This window comes from Anomaloglossus baeobatrachus, chromosome 1 (assembly GCF_048569485.1).
Source record: "Anomaloglossus baeobatrachus isolate aAnoBae1 chromosome 1, aAnoBae1.hap1, whole genome shotgun sequence".
Lineage (NCBI taxonomy): Eukaryota > Metazoa > Chordata > Amphibia > Anura > Aromobatidae > Anomaloglossus > Anomaloglossus baeobatrachus.
In genome coordinates, this window is record NC_134353.1 from 582069658 (window position 1) to 582089880 (window position 20223).

Genomic DNA, 20223 nt, shown 5'->3' on the forward strand with positions numbered 1-20223 from the left:
AGATAGAAACTAAATGAGCATATACCCTGCAGTAAGTAATTAGTAATAGTACAAATGACTAATATTGGGTGCTTTTAGTAGCTGTTTTTGATCCAAACACATAAAAGCTATCTCACCATTACAAGGTATACCCCAATTGGGGCTGGGGCCCAACTGTTCAGGCACCCAGCCATGGGAAGCTCTATAAATAAATACTTAACTCCAAAAAGTATTACTTTTTTACTGGGCTCAGTGGTTAACACTACACTGAGCTAAGTATTTCATTGATTTAGCTTGGAGCGCTGGGGTCCTGTGAAAGGACACCATCTACAAAGAGTTTGCATGCTCCTCTTGTGTTTGTGTGGGTTTCCTCCAAGTTCTCCGGTTTCTTCCCACATGTCAAAGACATACTGATAGGGAATTTAGATTGTGAACGCCAATGGGGACATTGATGATGATGTCTGTAAAGTGTTGTGGAATTAATAGTGCTATATAAGAATGCATAATACTTACCTACAGCAGCTTATATACTCATTCCATTTTGTTTCTATCTTGGGTTTTTGCTACATTTGATTCCAAATAAACATTTATTACCTATTCTAATTTTTAGATGGTTATGAAGCAAGCTGCACATTCTAGTTATAAGGACTAAAACACATTGCCTGTCACTGAGCTCCATGTTGAGATTCCCCATTACTAAGTATTGTAGTAATGCATACTATCTGATTGTATTTAGAAGAACAACATAACACCAAAAGGTGTTGAGAATCCATTCTGTGAAATGTCCAATTGTTTTTTTGAGGAAATGATTTTTGTTTATTTACCAGCAACCTATTTAGATAGCCGTTCTCTTGTCACGTGGAAATGAGTTTGCGAGTACACATCACTATTTACTTTGGCGCCCAACAGATTAAAGGATATAATTACTTCAAATGAAGTGTAATGAGGGCAATATTTTCTCACCAAGGAAAATCTTTCTATAATATGTCTTAACGAGGACATGGAATGATGGTGGGAACTACTGTCACAACAAATACATGAATGGGCTTCTGCACAACTTCATTGATCCTTTACTGCTTCTTAAGTGAATCCTATATGGTAATAAAAGTGACAGCTCTATTTCCTCATAGTAAAATCACACATCCGTTAGAAGGTATAAGAAAAACAGCTGCCTCTTCATGGGGGATCCCTTTTACTAAGGACTGCTTTCTCTGTTATTGAAGAATATTCAAGTGTCATGCAGCATCAATGAAAATTGGGTAACAAGCAATATATTCACAATTATACTTCTGGTAGGTCTTATTCGGCGGCTGTCGGATGGCGGACCTGGCTTCTTATGTAGCTGTATGGGAGCAGATGATATGTAGGAGCATAACTGTACAGGATTCTGGAAAAGTAGATGAAATGATGGCCAAATTGGGTGTAGCCCAACTGGTTGTAACCTTACACATAGCCATGTATATTGTAAAGTGATTGATTTGTCCTTGGGATTTAACTAAACGTGACCAGTGTGGTAAAACTACTATGTTCTGTATATGATATATGTTGGTAAAATACTGACTCTACTGTAAAACCTGTGCTCTATACAGTCCAGGTTTGTAGTCGGTGTGGTCGCAATAATTGTGTAAAAATGTGTTGTGTCTTAGGTGACTGTACTTGGCTGTTGTCATAGTATGGTTGTCTATCAAGTTAAACCTAGGTATGGGTGAGGATCTAGGCAAGGGATATAGATACAACCATGACCTAGCATGCCCTAAAAGAGCAGATTTTCCCTCCCGACCCAGAGTGTTTATCGACTGGCTGAAACTTCAGAACAAGAACTTAACACATGTACATAAGTATTTTGTTATTTTCATATTTTAAAATAAACATCATGTAAGCCCTTTTTGAAACCATCAATGATTCCCACTGTGACCGGCTCATGAGGAAGATTACTACACAGATTACTGGTTCTCATGGTAAAAAAGACCTGTCACCTCTGGAGATTTAACATTTCTTTCTCTTGGGGATGCCCTCTTGTATTTTGAGGGGGGTTTACACCAAGCAACATTTTACAATACTTTTTAAACAGGTAATTTATGTACTTTAATAAGTTAATGATGTCCCATCCAAGATGTCTCATAAGAAAATTGTTTTATTCTTTTCTCTTACCAAGATCCTCCATGCCCCTTCTTCAGTTTTGTGGCTCTTCTTTGCACATTTTGAAACACCAGGGTCTTCTTTTTATGAATTGGTGCCCAAATAGGTTGGTCGCATTCTTAGGGGCACTTTGCACGCTGCGACATCGCAGGCCGATGCTGCGATGCCGAGTGCGATAGTCCCCGCCCCCGTCGCTGCGGCGATATCCTTGTGATAACTGCCGTAGCGAACATTATCGCTACGGCAGCTTCACATGGACTCACCTGTCCTGCGACTGTCGCTCTGGCCGGCGACCCGCCTCCTTATTAAGGGGGCGGGTCGTATGGCGTCACTGCGACGTCACACGGCAGGCGGCCAATAGGAGCGGAGGGGCGGAGATGAGCGGGATGTAAACATCCCGCCCACCTCCTTCCTTCCGCATATCCTACGGAAGCCGCAGTGACACCGGTAGGAGATGTTTCTCGCTCCTGCGGCTTCACACACAGCGATGTGTGCTTCCGCAGGAACGAGGAACAACATCGGACCGTCGCCTCAGCGTAATCATGGATTACGCCGACGCTGCACCGATGATACGATTACGACGCTTTTGTGCTCGTTAATCGTATCATCGAGCCTTTACACACTACGATGTCGCATGCGATGCCGGAAGTACGTCATTTTCAATTTGACCCCACCGACATCGCACCTGCGATGTCGTAGTGTGCAAAGCCCGCCTTAGTGTATGTGGGTTGTCAGTATGATTGGATTGTTCTGTGTTTGTCCAATGACACACACCTGCAAAGTATTCAAATTGTCTCTCCAGGACTGGAGACAAACTCTAGCACAGCGCCACCTATTGGAAGTAGCGATCCTAAAAGTTAAATGTGGATTTTTAACAACCCTTTACATATAACTTAGGATATATATGCCAGATCAGAATCCCAATTTGCAGACACGGTGTTTCTGGGTGCTTGCCCCTCGTCAGTGCAAAGTATGGGGTGTCTGATCTGGCTCATGAGAAAGCTATGTGGGGATCACGGGGGAACACGATTCTCCTTATGGAGACTTTGCAAGCCAGTCTGGCTGCTTTCAAGTAAGACTGGCTTGCAAAGTCTCCATAAGGAGAATAGTGTTCCCCCGTGATCCCCACATAGCTTTCTCATGAGCCAGATCAGACACCCCATACTTTGCACTGACGAGGGGCAAGCATCCCGAAACACCGTGTCTGCAAATTGGGATTCTCATCTGGCCTATATATCCTAAGTTATATGTAAAGGGTTGTTAAAAATCCTCATTTAACTTTTAGGATCGCTACTTCCAATAGGTGGCGCTGCGCTAGAGTTTGTCTACAGTCCTGGAGAGACAATTTGAATATTTTACAGAGGGGCATGGCAGCTATAAGTCCCCTTACTTGAAAGTAGCCAGACTGGCTTGCAAAGTCTCCATAAGGAGAATAGTGTTCCCCCGTGACCTGCAAAGTAGTCAGCCAATACCTAAAAAAAATAAATTGTTCTATGCATTTGTTTTCTGACTTTCCCATGTGTGTATGTGTGACATTGCAATGTATCTGAGTGTTTCCGTGCAATCATCTTTTCGGTACTATGCAAACCTTGACAAATGCATGGGCCCACCCGATTATGATCTATGTACTATGCTTGTCAAGCTGAGGGCATAGTACAATAGTGTCTTGACCGTGAACAGTAATGGTTCATCAAGATGCCTGTGAAACTCAGATTGCAATGCTCGGATTGTCTCCCAACTCAAACATTTTAGCATTGTACATGCCATCCTTGCTTTGACTGAGTTTGATGGACGTGTGCATGCGTCCTTATCCTACTTATGGGCAACACATACGAACATAAGATAGTTAGCCCTATCACAGTGACAACACTCAAACAGTACAACAATCCGCCACAGAACCAAAAGATAACAACACTAAGGGGTACTTTGCACACTACGACATCGCAAGCCGATGGTAGCGATGCCGAGCGCGATAGTCCCCGCCCCCGTCGCAGCTGCGATATCTTGTGATAGCTGCCGTAGCGAACATTATCGCTACGGCAGCTTCACATGCACTTACCTGCCCTGCGATGTCGCTCTGGCCGGCGAACCGCCTCCATCCTAAGGGGGCGGGTAGTGCGGCTTCACAGCGACGGCCAATTCACAGCAGGCGGCCAATAGAAGCAGGGGGGCGGAGATGAGCGGGACATAAACATCCCGCCCACCTCCTTCCTTCCTCATTGCAGCCGGGACGCAGGTAAGGCAATGTTCCTCGCTCCTGCGGCTTCACACACAGCGATGTGTGCTGCCGCAGGAACGAGGAACAATATCGTAACATCGGTCCTTCGGAAATTATGGAAAAGACCGACGCTACACCGATCATACGATTTCGACGCGTTTGCGCTCGTTAATAGTAGTAAAAATGATTCATATACTCCGATGTCGACAGAAGACGCCGGATGTGCGTCACTTTCGATTTGACCCCACCGACATCGCACCTGCGATGTCTTAGTGTGCAAAGTACCCCTTAGACCTCATGCAGACATTTATTTTTATCATTGCTTTTAATGCACAGAAAATGTGCCAATATAGTTCATGATGCTGCTCACATGTCCATGTTTAGTAAGCGACACCGATGAACATCCTCTATACAAGTCTATGGGTCCATAAAAATCATAGACAGCACACAGATAAAATCCAAACTATTAATTCCTCACCTCCACTTTTTGTGTTAACACTGTGATATTTTCCACAGAGTATTGTCACCGTTACATTTGAGGTTTTTGGAAATGTAGTAGAAGAAAATCTGCATTTGTTTATACAGGTAAGAACCCTTTGGCCCTGGTACATGAATGTGTTTTCGACAGTTTTCTGGTGTAAAGCCCTTTCAAGTGTCACAAAATTCTTGCATAACTTGTAGTTGGCATTTTTGCAGAAGTTCCGGCAAGCTACACCAAAACATGCGGAGTATGGGCAAATAGATTGAGGCTCAGGCTGTTCATATAATCCATGCAAACTTAATCCTTTTATTGGCTTGTTCACTGATGAGTAAAAGGGTAAAAAAAAATCGAACTTTTGACTTTCAGGCTGCATATCACACCATCCACTACAGCTTTGAATGTGAGCCTACCTTCTTTTTATAGACAATCATATTGGCTATCTCATACATAAATTTGACTTGCAACTATTTATTATATGATTGGTTATGCAGAGGCTTGTCATATTACTGCATTGTTACTATTTTGCTCCTAGATATCTAACTTTACATTTTTATTATTTTGTTAGTATTTTGTAAATCCACCTTTGGCTTTGAACACTGTCTGGATCTTTCTGGGCATGCTATAGACTAGATTCAAGCATGTCTTGATTAAAATCTGATCCCAGGTCTCTTCCACACATTTCCAATGTTGGTGCACACTGGTCGACTCACTTGGGTATGTACACAGCTTTTTCTTCAACTCTACCCACAAGTGTTCAATTGGATTGAGGTGTGCGGACTTTTGAGCCAATCCAGCATCTCTACTTCATTGCCCTTGAACCATTTTTTTGGCAATCTCGACATATGCTTTGGGTTGTTGTCGTCCTGCTGGAACATTGTTACCTTTCATACCCTTAGTTCTCGAGTGTATGAAGAAACTCATCTTATAGGATACTTACATATAACTCAACACAGAAACCACCATCGATCCTGGTCAAGTATCCAACCCCTTGTCTCTTTCACACCCATTTGCACCCATCAGAGCTTAAGGGTGCTTTACACGCAACGACATCGCTAACGAGATGTCATTGGGGTCACGGAATTCGTGACGCACATCCGGACTTGTTAGCAACGTCATTGCATGTGAAACACATGAACGACCGCTAACTATCAAAATTACTCAGCTAATCGTTGATCGTTGACACGTCGTTCTAATCTCAAATATCGATGCTGTTGCAGGACACAGGTTGTTCATCGTTCCTGCGGCAGCACACATCGCTATGTGTGACACCGCAGGAACGAGGAGCAACATCGTACCTGCGGCCGGCGGCAATGGGAAGGAAGGAGGTGGGCAGGATGTTACAACCGCTCATCTTCGCCCCTCCGCTTCTATTGGGTGGCCGCTTAGTGACGCCGCTGTGACGCCGCACAAACCGCCCCCTTAGAAAGGAGCCGGTTCACCGGCCACAGCAACGTCGCTAGGAAGGTAAGTATATGTGACGGGTGTTAGCGATGTTGTGCACCACGGGCAGTGATTTGCCCGTGACGCACAACCGACAGGGGTGGTTGCTTTCACCAGCGACATCGCTAGCGATGTCGCTGTGTGTAAAGTGGCCTTTAGTCTATTGACTTGCATCTCATAGCTCCAAATTACCCGTCTCTAATCTTCTGCTGTCCATTCTGTACTTTTTTGTAAACTTGAGCCAACGCTTCTTATGAGGATATTGAAGTCGAGGCTTCTTCTCCTTCTTTCAGGTCACCATTCCAGACTTGTGTATTGTGCTTCGCACAGTGCTTGCATGGACATCTGTGATATTACTATTACGAAGCATATGAGCCACCTCCACTGCCGTGTTTGTCGCGCCAGAACTGATAGACCTTGTGATCAGCTGACTTGTTGACTCCGATATTTTGCTTGGATGTCCATCTCTTGGCTTTTGAATGCATGGACAGACTTCATTTTGTATTCTTCCAACTGTCATGGCACTCACATGATGCAGTTTGGAAATTTTCTTGGCCTAGAGACCACTATCAATGAGCTGGAAATCAACCTAATAACACACTGAGCTATTAGAGAATGTTAGAACAGGTTGTAATTTTTTTATTATACTGGAAGAAAAACGTTTTTCAAACACGATGAGTAAAATAGTAACATTGCACTGACATGACAAGAATCTACATAACTAATTACTGTATATGCTAAATAGTTGCAAGTCACATTTATGTATGAAATGGCCAAGATGATTGTCTATATAATGAAGGTAGTCTCACGCTCAAAGCTGTAGTGGATGGTGAGATATGGAGCCTGAAATTCAAAAGTTCAAAACAATTGTTACCCTTTTGCTCAATAGTGTATTTTTCTCGAAATGTATGTGCCTTTTAATTAATTAGATGCCTCTTACTTCAACGCCAGTCTTAATTAATCATGACACTTTTCTTTTTTTTATTTTATAGTAACTGTATATGTTTGGTTTCACAGAATTTGCTTTGGGAGAAAAATGTTAAAAATAGAATTGGTGTTCCCATGGAGGTGATAAGATTAAAGGTAGGTAAAGTGATTGACAGCAGGCTGTAGAAAATGAAATCGACTTTCATAATCTTTCTTAAATGTGTGCTATAGCAAATTACAAAATCAATAAACAAAGATATTTCTGTCCCCTCACCCGCCTTGAATTTCAAGAAAGATGCTAATATATACAGTGCCACACCACGCCCTTGGGATACTCTGTTCCGGGCGGTGGATAATGGGGATCACTGTCACAGGTGGTCGTGCCCGCTTCCGTGATGCTTGGTAACAGGTTTATTTTGTATGTCACTTGTGACGCCACTGGCGGGTTGCGGTAATAAGATGTCCCGCTGCTGCTGTGGTTTTAGGGACATATGGTATAGCAGCAAGTGTGTTCGCGCTCTCGGCCAGTAAGGGCTTAAGTCCCATGTAGGTGTGCTGCGCCTTGTGGTGCGCCAGTAACAGACACAACACAGTTCTTGCAGATTAACCGGTATTTACTCATTGGATGTTGCAAGTATAGTTTGGTATGGCTGGTCAACCGACTTTCCTTTGTCCCGGTGCTGACGTGAGACCTAGTTAAGCCCTCCGTGCACATGCAGAGCTGATGGTCCCCTTGCCTGATGCTGTCAGTGACCTGCGGCGCTCCGCTCTTTTCTTCCGGGCCCAGTATGACAGGCCTCGCGGTCCCTTGTCGGGTATGTTACTTCTCGGTGCCCTCTCCCTGGGTCCTATATGAGGCTGTGTTCCTGAACCTATGAGTGGCGTGGTACCCTGGAAGTCACCCCACGCGGCTGGATCAGCAGACCACCTGGAGCTGTCGTCTACTAAGGGGTCCAGTACCCCATTGTGTGTAGTACCTGGGATATTCTGTCTACCCTCAGGCTACCTTGTAGTCGCCCTTTGGGGTCTCCTCACAATCCTTACATCCCTCTCACTCACTCCTTTCAACTGTCACCCCTTCAACCGTCGTTTTTCCTCTGCCTACGCTGCCTAGCAACCCCTGTCGCTTCCCACTAGCCACCGTTTGGTGGCAGAAGTAATATATATTTTATAATTTTAAGTTTTATGTTTTAATACTCTTTTTTTGTGAAACAGTTAAGTTATAAAACTGATTTAGTAAAATTAATATTGTAACATAGCAGCTATAATGGTGCTGGTGTAGTTTGGAAGGAGCTGGAAGACTTCTTCCAAAGATTAAAGGGAGTCCATCTTTCAAAAAATGCATTTTACATGGACTATACAATGCTGTAGGGAACTTAGCCACTATAAAAACCATACCAGCACTGAACCTGTTACTAGTACAGTGCCTGAGAAAATAACTTTTAATTTATATGCAAATTAGAGGGCTTCAGTGCACCCTTGGCATGGCCAATAGTGTGGTGCATTGAGACGCTCATCATTTGCATATTGGAGGCCTTCCCTTGTTGCTGATTGATATTGCTCACTTCCTAAAGCTAGCACTGTCTGAATGCTGCCAGTTCGTTTGCAAATGTGTACTGTGTGTTCCCTGTCATTTGCAAACAGTGGGCAGATGTGTTCTCCTCACTGTCGTCTCTCTGCTGATGCTACTCGCTACACTAATACAGTTGAAACCAGAAGTTTACATACACAATCTAAAGAGACACATGAGTGCACCAAAGGAATTGCACAAGGATGAACCAGACTTGTGCAAGTCTACAATTCTATTCCTGAGTTATCTTGGCTAATTTCTTTTGACTTTCCCATGATGCTACACAAAGAAGCAGTGTGTTTTCAGGTGTGCATTAAAATACATCCACAGGTGTGTCTCTAATTAACTCAGATGTTGCCAATAAACCTATCAGAAGCTTCCAAAGATATGACATCATCATATGGGCTGTCCCGTATTGTATAAAGGCATAGCACTCTTAACTTTGGAGAAAGTAATAAAAATTCCTTAAAATATTATCTCTCTCATTATTCTGGCAAATATAATTTGTCAAATATAAATAATTTTGGTAATCCTAATGGACCGAAAACGGGAATGATTTATTTTGATTTCATGTTAGTGAGAAAAACATGCAGATGTGTCTTCTTAGATAGTGTATGATACAGGTAAAATATATCTTTGTACTGTGTTAGCCAGTAGAGATAAAAAATTATTTAAAAGAACTGAAGTCCTCAGTGGTTGATACCTTTTAATGGTTAACTGAAAAGATGGTAATAATAGCAAGCTTTCGAGACTCTCAGGTCTATTCTTCAGGCTCGGTATAACACAAAATCTGATGTGGAACTAATCTATATATATATAATATTATGGCCATGGCCCCGCCCCCCCCACACGGATTGGCCTCTCGCCCCGGCTACGCCCCCACACGGATTCGCCAGCCGCTCGCCCAGGCTCTGCCCCCCCCCACAGATTGGCCTCTCGCCCCGGCACCCTGCAGGCATTGGCAACTCGCCCACGCCACGCCCCGCCCCCCTCACGCAATAGACGTTAGCTCTCGCCCCCCCCCCCCGCATTGCCCGAACTGACACGGTCACGGAGCCACGAATCCCAGGTGAGTACTGTACTCCCCCCCCCTTTCCCCCCTCACCAACGGGAGCCCACATCAGCGTACGCCGCCGCCGTATGCTGGTGTTGGCTCCCGTGCGAGCGGGGGACGTGTTGCGCTGGTAACCATGCTTGCATAGTTACCAGTAAATCAAGGTCCTGCAGCGGCGGGACTTCCACACGCACAAACATAACAGCACACACACACGCATACACACACACATCAGATCGCACTCACTCTCACAAACACCTCACACACACCTCACACACACCTCATACACACCTCACACACACATCGCATCCACATACTCACAGCATCCGGCGATATCGCTTGCTTCTCGGCCTCGATACTGTGCTGTTGTGATCTTCCAGGACCTGACGGAGGATCACATGGCCAGAGGCATGTGGTATGTCCGGATGTTGTGAGTATCAGCGCGTATGTGCGATATCGTCAGTGTCTGTGTGTGTGAGTGGATGCGATCGGGTGTGTGTGAGTGGATGCGATCGGGTGTGTGTGAGTGGATGCGATCGGGTGTGTGTGAGTGGATGCGATCGGGTGTGTGTGAGTGGATGCGATCGGGTGTGTGTGAGTGGATGCGATCGGGTGTGTGAGTGTCGGCAGAGGAGCACGGCGTGCTGGAGGAGGCTGGGAGCAGAGAGGCTGATCATGGGGAAGGCTGGGAGGAGAGAGGCTGATGATGGGGGAGGCTGGGAGGGGGAGGCTGATGCTGGGGGAGGCTGGGACGAGGGAGGCTGATGCTGGTGGAGGCTGATGCTTGGGGAGGCTGATGCTGGGGGAGGCTGGAAGGAGAGAGGCTAATGCTGGTGGAGGCTGATGCTTGGGGAGGCTGATGCTGGGGGAGACTGGGAGGGGAAGGCTGATGCTGAGGGAGGCTGGGAGGAAGGAGGCTGGGAGGAGAGAGGCTGATCCTGGGGAAGGCTGGGAACAGGAGGCTGATGCTGATGGAGGCTGGAAGGAGTGAGGCTGATGCTGGGGGAGGCTGGAAGGAAAGAGGCTGATGCTGGTGGAGGCTGATGCTTGGGGAGGCTGATGCTGGGGGAGACTGGGAGCGGAAGGCTGATGCTGAGGGAGGCTGGGAGGAAGGAGGCTGGGAGGAAGGAGGCTGGGAGGAAGGAGGCTGGGAGGAGAGAGGCTGAACCTGGGGAAGGCTGGGAAGGGGAGGCTGATGCTGGGGGAGGCTGGAAGGAGAGAGGCTGATGCTGGTGGAGGCTGATGCTTGGGGAGGCTGATGCTGGGGGAGACTGGGAGCGGAAGGCTGATGCTGAGGGAGGCTGGGAGGAAGGAGGCTGGGAGGAGAGAGGCTGATCCTCGGGAAGGCTGGGAAGGGGAGGCTGATGCTGAGGGAAGCTGGAAGGAGAGAGGCTGATGCTGGGGGAGGCTGGAAGGAGAGAGGCTGAGGCTGGGAGGAGAGAGGCTGATGCTGGGGAAGGCTGATGCTGAGGGAGGCTGGGAGGGGAAAGCTGATGCTGGGGAAGGCTGGGAGGACGGAGGCTGGGAGGAGAGAGGCTGATCCTGGGGAAGGCTGGGAGAGGGAGGCTGATGCTGGAGGAGGCTGGAAGGAAAGAGGCTGATGCTGGCGGAGGCTGATGCTGGGGGAGGCTGGAAGGAGACAGTCTGATGCTGGTGGAGGCTGATGCTTGGGGAGGCTGGGAGAGGGAGGCTGATGCTGAGGGAGGCTGGGAGGAGGGAGGCTGGGAGAGGTAGGCTGAGAGAAGAGAAGCTGATGCTGGGGGAGGCTGATGCTGGGGGAGGCTGGGAGAGGGAGGCTGATGCTGGGGGAGGGTGGGAGGAGGGAGGCTGGGAGGAGAGAGGCTGATGCTGGGGAAGGCTGGGAGGAGAGAGGCTGATGCTGGGGACAGAGAGGAGAGGCTGATGCTGGGAGGAGAGAGGCTGATGCTGGGAGGAGAGAGGCTGATGCTGGGAGGAGAGAGGCTGATGCTGGGAGGAGAGAGGCTGATGCTGGGGGCAGAGAAGCTGATGCTGGGGGCAGAGAGGCTGATGCTGGTGCAGCATGGGGGATGGAGCACGATGGGGGGTGCGCAGCATCGGGGATGGAGCATGATGGGGGGGTGCGCAGCATCGGGGATGGAGCACGATGGGGAGTTCACAGCATGGGGGATGGAGCACGTTTGGGAGTGCGCAGCATGGCGGGTGGAGCACGTTTGGGAGTGCGCTGCATGGGAGATGGAGCACGATAGGGGGTGCGCAGCATAGGGGATGGAGCACGATGGGGAGTGCGCTGCATGGGGGATGGAGCACGATGGGGAGTGCGGAGTATGGCGGATGGAGCACGTTTGGGAGTGCGCAGCATGGCGGATGGAGCACGTTTGGGAGTGCGCAGCATGGCGGATGGAGCACGTTTGGGAGTGCGCAGCATGGGAGATGGAGCACGATGGGGGGTGCGCAGCATAGGGGATGGAGCACGATGGGGAGTGCGCTGCATGGGGGATGGAGCACGATGGGGAGTGCGCTGCATGGCGGATGGAGCACGTTTGGGAGTGCGCAGCATGGGAGATGGAGCACGATGGGGGGTGCGCAGCATAGGGGATGGAGCACGATGGGGAGTGCGCTGCATGGGGGATGGAGCACGATGGGGAGTGCGCTGCATGGGGGATGGAGCACGTTTGGGAGTGCGCACCTCCCCCCAAAACACACACACACACACACACGCGCGCGCGCACTGCACAACACACCACACACCACACATCACACACACACACACACACTTGGAAACCACAAACAACTGCCCTACACAGACACCCACACACACAGACAACGCTGCGCACACACAGCACCCAACACACAAACACCGCGGCACACACAAATATACGCACATACCGCACAACACACACATTGCACAAAACATACCTCCCCCCAAAACACACCACACACACACAAACCGCGCAACACACACACAACGCTATAGACACACAGCGCTCCACAAACAACGCAACACACGCAACACACATACAACACCGCTCTCACCCCCCGTCACACCCAGACAACACCCAGAACATGTACAGCCCCTACACAAACACTTGGTAACTACACACAACAACATATATATATATATATATATATATATATATATATATATAACAAAAATCATACATGAACTACACAATACGTAAAATCTAGAATACCCGATGCGTAGAATCGGGCCACCTTCTAGTACAATAATATTACCATCTTTTCAGTTGGTCATTATCAACCACTGAGAACTTCAGTTCTTTTAAATAATTTTTTAGATGATGTATGTAAACTTTGGTTTCAACTGTATATCTGGAATAGTAGGGAGCGACTTCAGATTCAGAGCTGCTCGCTACACTTCCAAGAGTATGAAGTTAATAACATAAATATTAGGCTCCACATGTCAGAAAAAAACATGAAAACTATTTGAATATCTGACCAAGAAAAAAATTGCCAGCTCTTTTAGCTGTATGTAAAAAATAAAACACTAAAATGTGCTTGGTCAGGAAAATGGCCTGGTCTAGAACTGGTTAAGAGAGTTGGATTTTTATTATAGCTAAACTTTGAATTTATCCATAGTAAACATGGTCCAGGCAAAAAAAGCTCCAGGACAAACCCTTTAGGAGTGTAATGATGTACGTATGCTTACTTGAATGTTTCTTTAAATCTGGTTTGGTTCTTTATAAGATTTTCTGTATGTTTAGGGTTTGGTGGCAGTAGACAATAAGCACCAGCAGGTGATTCTGCAAGGCGTCCATGAGCTGTATGACCTTGAAGAGACGCAAGTAATATGGGAAGGAGAAAGACTAAATCGGATGGTGTTTATAGGTAATTGTTTGGTTTTTATTTGATGTGATGTTCGCTGCATTCTCTGTTGTAAAGAACCATTTCTAGAAACTGTAGAAAACTTTATTGTGCTGGCGTGGTTTAAGTCACCGGTCAGTGCATAGTGAGCTGTAACCACTTTCCTTGGCACCTACTGACAGCCGGCTCAGCATTGCATCAGTACAGAGTCGGCTGTCAGTCTGTGTCGGGGCATGTTTACAGCTGCCGCTCACTCTGCACAAAACAGTGACTGAAATGCGCCAGCCTCACCTATGACTGAAAGTTGTTAAGAGGAATAAACTTAATTTCCTCCTGACAGTAGGGCTCTTAGTGTCAAAATTCCATTAATATGCAGATTAACCCCATATCTGTAAGTTCATAGAGGTTTGGGTTTTTTTTTTTCATGACAGGTTGCCTTTAATAATATTATGAACAGTTTATTCCCAAATTTGTATCTTCTCCTCTGTTAAATTACCATAATAGCTAAATAGCATCAGAGTCACTATGTAGCAGGTGTCATAGTGCTAAAAACCCCCCACCAAATTTTCTAGTTTAGACTAGACTATTCTAGAACAATGTTATGATGGTTAGGTCAATATTTGGTATTAGCTAATTCTATTCTAATTGGTATTCTAATGAAAAATGAGGGAGCACACAACATAGCAAATATTGTAGGAAAACCAATGTACAAAGATTACTAAACCATGCATTAGTAAGGAATTTCCTAAATTCTTACCGTCATTGTGCTTTAAAAGCTGCCATTTCCCCCCTTATCTTCCAAAAAATATTAATAACACAGGTCTGCAAGAATAAAACTGTTTGAAGAGTAAGAAGTGATTTTTATATTCTTTCTATTTCTGAACACCATAAAAAAATATTGAAAATATTTCAACAATATAAATTATTGCTTAAAATGATGCTATTAATCATACACTCTTTTTGAAAAAAAAACAACAAGCCCACATTCAGGTTTTGACAGCTGTTAGTACACAAAATTGCTCCGTCCTTAATGTTCTTAAAATCCCTATAGTACATTGAAATGACCACCGCCATTTTACATGCTGTCCTCTCCTAAAATGTTAATAGTACAGTTGCCAGTGATCGTGTACAGTAGGAGGTTTCGCACCCCCTTCATGTTTTATGATGTGCTCTCAGCTCTGATGAAGACTAATAGTCTTCCCCGTGGTCCCCACTATAGCTTCATATTCAGCCAGATCAGATCCCATACTTTGCACTGACGAGGGGCAATCACCCTAAAACACCGTGTCTGCAAATTGGGATTCTGATCTGGCATAAATCCCAAGTCATATGAAAAGGCTTGTTAAAAGGCCACTTTTGACTTGTAGGATTGCAACTTCCAATAGGTGGCGTTAGAGTTTGTCTCCTTCCTCCCTGGAGAGACAATTTGAACTCAGCTCTGATGTAACACTAGATATGCACTACTCACAAATAGTTAGGGATATTTGGATTTTGGGTGAAATTTTAGGATCATTCTAAAATACTCTTTATCCTTTTCAGGTGAGCTTATTGTGACTTTCTGTAAACTTCTGAATGCACATGTCCAACTGTTCAATGTTTCAGTACTTTTTGTACAGTTTGCTGCTTTCTAACAAGGAGCTTAATGCCAAAATTAAAGAACATGTGTTTGAGTCATGAATCACCCAATAAATTTCATGGTTCAAGTAGAATTGGTATTTAAACATTCCTCCTCTACTGTTCACGTTTTGACATCTTTTATAAACTGTGGAGGAAAGACAGGCGCATAGGGTCTTAACCGATAAAAACAATAGAAGGGATATTAGGGTGCACTCACCTATGGATGTTGTGAGAGTCACAACACCTCATGAAGCATAGAAGTCAGTGGAGACAGCTGCGGACCCGTAACAATGAGATAGCAGTTTCATAAAGAAGTCGGGGATCAGCGCCGCGCTTATCACCATTCAATCCAAAGGATAATTTTCCAAATCATTTATTAGGAAGCATGAACAAGTCTACGCGTTTCAGGGGTCTCTGCCCCCTTCCTCAGGACAATGCAACAATGACATAGAAGATTTATCTTCTGTGTCATTGTTGCATTGTCCTGAGGAAGGGGGCAGAGACCCCTGAAACGCGTAGACTTGTTCATGCTTCCTAATAAATGACTTGGAAAATTATCCTTTGGATTGAATGGTGATAAGCGCGGCGCTGATCCCCGACTTCTTTATGAAACCACGTTTTGACATCATGAGACCAAGACGACACCTAACAATTGATCAGTGGTACTTCGCCATTGGCTTCAAGCAGGATATTCTCTGACGGAAATGGCGACTGAGCTTAGAGTGTCATACAGTGTTATTAGCAGGTTGCAACAGATATACAGAGAAATTGGAAGAGTCACAGAAAGGCATAGAAGTGGACGTCTTTTGGCCACATCCCTTACTGATAACTGCTTCATTATGAACAATACTCTTCATAACCAGATGATGGGCGCCATACAACTCTAGGCACATTTAATGAAGGTGTGAGGCACCCAAGTGTTACGTTAGACCATTCAAAGCTGTTTACATCAGCGTGGTCTGCATGCTAGATAACCTGCAAAGGGACCTGACCACACCACCAGGCACATGCATTATCATTTTGCTGGGCGAGGGACCAGTACGCCTCAGTGCTGTTCACTGGTGAAAGTTGATTCACGCTAAGCAGATAGGATGGCAGCCAACGATGTTGGAAACCTCAAGAGAGCAAGCACTGTTGTCAACAGACGTTTGGTGGTGGTGTTATAGTGTGGGCAGGTATGTTTAGCCAATACAGAACTTCCCTACACTTTGTGAATGGTACAGTAACAATCCCCTACTACTTGAATAATATCATTAATCCTGTCAATGTGCCTCTGGATGAACGGCACAGGTCTAATTTTATCTTCATGGACAACAATGCTACAGCTCATGGAGGTTGCATAATTAAGGAACTGCTATTGGAGTCTTGGGTACCTCAAATAGAGTGGCCTGCACTTTCTCCAAAACCGAATTACATAGAAAATCTATGCGATCAGTTGAGTCGCCATTTAGAGACTCGTAACTCTGTACCCCAGGACCTCAATGACCTGTGGTCGTTGTCAAGCTGTAATTGATGCTCACAGCCACATGACAAGTTATTAAGACATTAATATTGATATTTTTGGGGGGTATTCCACCACTTTTTTGGCTTTTGTTTCAATAAATTATTTGGGATGAAAACATCACCATTTCAGGCTTCAACTTAAATGTCCTAATTTCATGATAAAATATCACTGCAGCATCAACTTTTTACATAAATTTAACCCAAAAGCCAAATATCCCTAATTTTTTGTCAGTAGTGTATATCGGGGATGCTGAAGTAAGAAGAGGCTGCTCACAATGCCATCAACCCTGTCTTTTTCATCTAATATTTGAGGTACCAGGGGTCATGAGATAAGAAGAAGCTGCTCATGCTGCTGTCCACTTTGTTCTTGTGGTCTAATACTGGAGATACCAGGGGTTATGAGGTAAAAAGAAGATGATCACACTGCTGTCCATCTTGCCTTTCTGAATGTTGAGCAGCTTCTGTGGCCTGTGACCTAAAGATAGTTTGACAGTATGTGGAATAGGTTAAATTTCCAGTCACAGCAGCTGCTCAAGATTCAGAAAGTCATGGTGGCAACCAATGTGATCATTCTCCTCTTACCTCAGCACACCTTTAATCTCTAGTATAAGATCAGACAGCAGGGTTGACAGCAGTGTGAGCGTTTTCTTTTTATCTCAGCACCCGTGATATCTCCAGTTTTATATGTGAAAGATAGGATGGACAGCAGTGTGAGCAGTCTCTTCTTACATTAGCATCCCTAGTATGTCCAAAATTAAATCAGAATGACAAGATGGACAGCAGTGTTAACAGCCTCTGCCTACCTTATGATCCTCGGTATCTCCAGTATTAGATAAGAAAGACAGGGTAGTCAGCAGTGTGAGCAGCCTGTTCTTACCTCACACCTCTGGTATGTCTTGTATGACATTTGAATACCCATTGGTAGTACATCTTACACATAATAGGAGAGAACGTCCTATTCACAAGCACCTATCTTATTAACATGATAGAACCAGTTTTTGTCAGTCTATCAACATGATCATTTTAGTGTACTACAGTGACAAGCAAAATGGTAAGTGTTTTGAACTTTTGACTTTCCAGCTCCATATCTCACCATCTACTACAGCTTAGAACCTGTGACTACTTTAATTTTATAGAAAATTATCTTGGCTATCTCATACATAAATTTGACTTGCACTGTTTTAGCATGATTAGTTTTGCAGATTTTACTGTTTTGCTCCAGGTGGTGGGAAAATATTTTTCTTCCTGTATATCACAAATTACACCCAGGTCTTACATTCACTAATAGCTTAGTGTGTTATTAGGTTGACTCCTAAGCAAAAAGTGACTGGTTTGAATTGAGGAGCAGCCATGAAGAAGATTTCCAAAAAAAGACAACCGTATCATCTAACTCATCGATAGTGGTCTCTTGGTCAATAAAATTGACAAACTGCATCATGTGAGTGCCATGATAGTTGGAAGAATACAAAATGAAGTCCGTCCATCCAATCAAAAGTCAAGAGGACGTCCAGGCAGAATATCGGAGTCAACAAGTCAGCTCATCACAAGGTCTATCAGTTCTGGCTTGACAAACACGACAGAGGAGGTGGCTTGTATGCTTTGTAACAGTGAGATTACAGAATCCATGCAATCATCGTTGGATACTTTTAACCAAAATCGATGATGATCTCAATGCTGAGCTATATACGACATAGTGTTTCAGGAGGATAACGACCCGAAGCATACATCGAGATTGGCAAAGGAATGATTCAGTGACAATGAAGTAGAGGTGATAGATTGGTCCCTACAGTCCCCAAACCTCAACCCAATTGAACACTTGTGGGTAGACTTGAAGAAAAAGCTGCATACGTACCCAAGTGAGTCAACCAGTATGCACCAACATTGTTGGAATGTTTAGAAGAGACCTTGGATCAGATTTTGATTGAGACATGCTTCAATCTGATCAAGAACATACCTAGAAGGATTCAGGCAGTATTGAAAGTCAAAGGTGGATTTACAAAATACTAAAAACATAATAAAAATTACAATTTTGATTTTTTTTTTAGGAGCAAAACAGTAACAATGCAGAGACATGACAAGAATCTGCATAACTAATCATATGCTAAATAGTTGCAAGTCAAATTTATGTATGAGATCGCCAAAATTATTATCTATAAAATAAAGGTAGTCAGATGTTCAAAGCTATAGTAGGTGGGGAGATATGGAGCCTGAAAGTGAAAATTCAAAACATTGTTACCCTTTTGTCAGTGTACAACGATTACCTTACTAGACAAAGCAAATGTGATTTGGTACTTGCAAGTATTTATGAATTTAGTCATAGTGACATTTTATTTCTTTCTTTACTCTTTTGTAATCTGAATGCCTCTAATGCCCATGGTAGCTGCCTACTTAAAGTTGTTGTTCAGAACAACATTTGATGATATATTTGTAGGACAGATCATCAAAATGACATTCTTGGAGGTCCAACATCCGGCACCCCCATTGATCACCTTATATGTGCTGTGGCCAGATATAAGTGATGTGTGGGGCAGAACAGAGCAGTCCCATACACTAAGTGGAAACTGCCAAGTACTGCACTTACAGTATCTTCCCTTCATTTGCTGTGTTCACCTAGCTACGGTCGCTGCTGGATGTCTGACCCCCATCAATCTCAAACTGATGACCTATGATACGGGCTCCATCAGAATCCTGGCAGGTCATTATAAGGCCCACTCTGTGTCTGCTGCTTCTGTATCAGAATTCCAACTTCATGTTTTGTCATTTTTGGGACATAGTATTTCAATTAACTTCATGTTATGAATTTCATCACTAAAAAATGCAATGTTTTTCTTTTAGGGCGACATCTGGATAAAGACATTCTCAAACAGCTTTTTGAATCTACTTTGAGAAGCTGACACTTCCATTCCTAATAAAGACGATTGTTGACGAGTGTTTTTTCTAAAACATGTTTATGCATTTGTGATTTCCTGTTGTTAAAAACAGTGCTACATTTTATCTCTGGACATGTAAAAGATATGTAATATATTGTTAATAATTAACATCTGTAATAAAACATATCCTGTGAATTCTGAGATTATTTACAGGCGGTGATTACTGATGAACTTCTGAATGCCTTCATCACCGCAAAATGCTATATTCTGTGCCAACTAAGTGTAGTGTCAGCAAATTTATAGAACTAATAATAGCACTATTCGTAAACTAGACAAGTGATATTAGCATTTCAGGTTTACTGCCACAAATAATATTTTTGCAGTGGAATGTTTGGGAAATTATGACTTTTTCTTCGTGCTCATTGAGAACCAGTTCCAGAAAAACATTAATTTAAAGAGATTTTCCAGTACTTCCTTATTTTTTGCCTATTAAACTTTTCATCCCAAAGCCTTTTTCACCTTCCTGACCAGGCCAAATTTGTCCATTCTGACCAGTGTCCTTTTAAGTGCTAATAACTCTATAATGCTTCAACATTTCCTAGTGATTCTGAGATTGTTTTT

The 20223-nt window shown here is 44.4% G+C and overlaps 1 protein-coding gene across 2 annotated transcripts in view; it reads left to right on the plus strand.

Annotated features, from left to right (window-relative positions):
- Positions 1 to 19803, plus strand: part of LOC142296397 (zinc-regulated GTPase metalloprotein activator 1B-like) — a 116125-nt gene extending 96322 nt beyond the window's left edge. For both annotated transcript variants that reach the window (XM_075339977.1, XM_075339988.1), the window contains exons 13-16: positions 4853 to 4921; positions 7275 to 7340; positions 13513 to 13636; positions 19568 to 19803. In XM_075339977.1, the coding sequence (XP_075196092.1) occupies positions 4853 to 4921; positions 7275 to 7340; positions 13513 to 13636; positions 19568 to 19626 (318 nt within the window). In that variant the 3' untranslated portion in view covers positions 19627 to 19803. The remainder of the gene's footprint in view (positions 1 to 4852; positions 4922 to 7274; positions 7341 to 13512; positions 13637 to 19567) is intronic.
- The last annotated feature ends 420 nt before the right edge of the window (positions 19804 to 20223 follow it).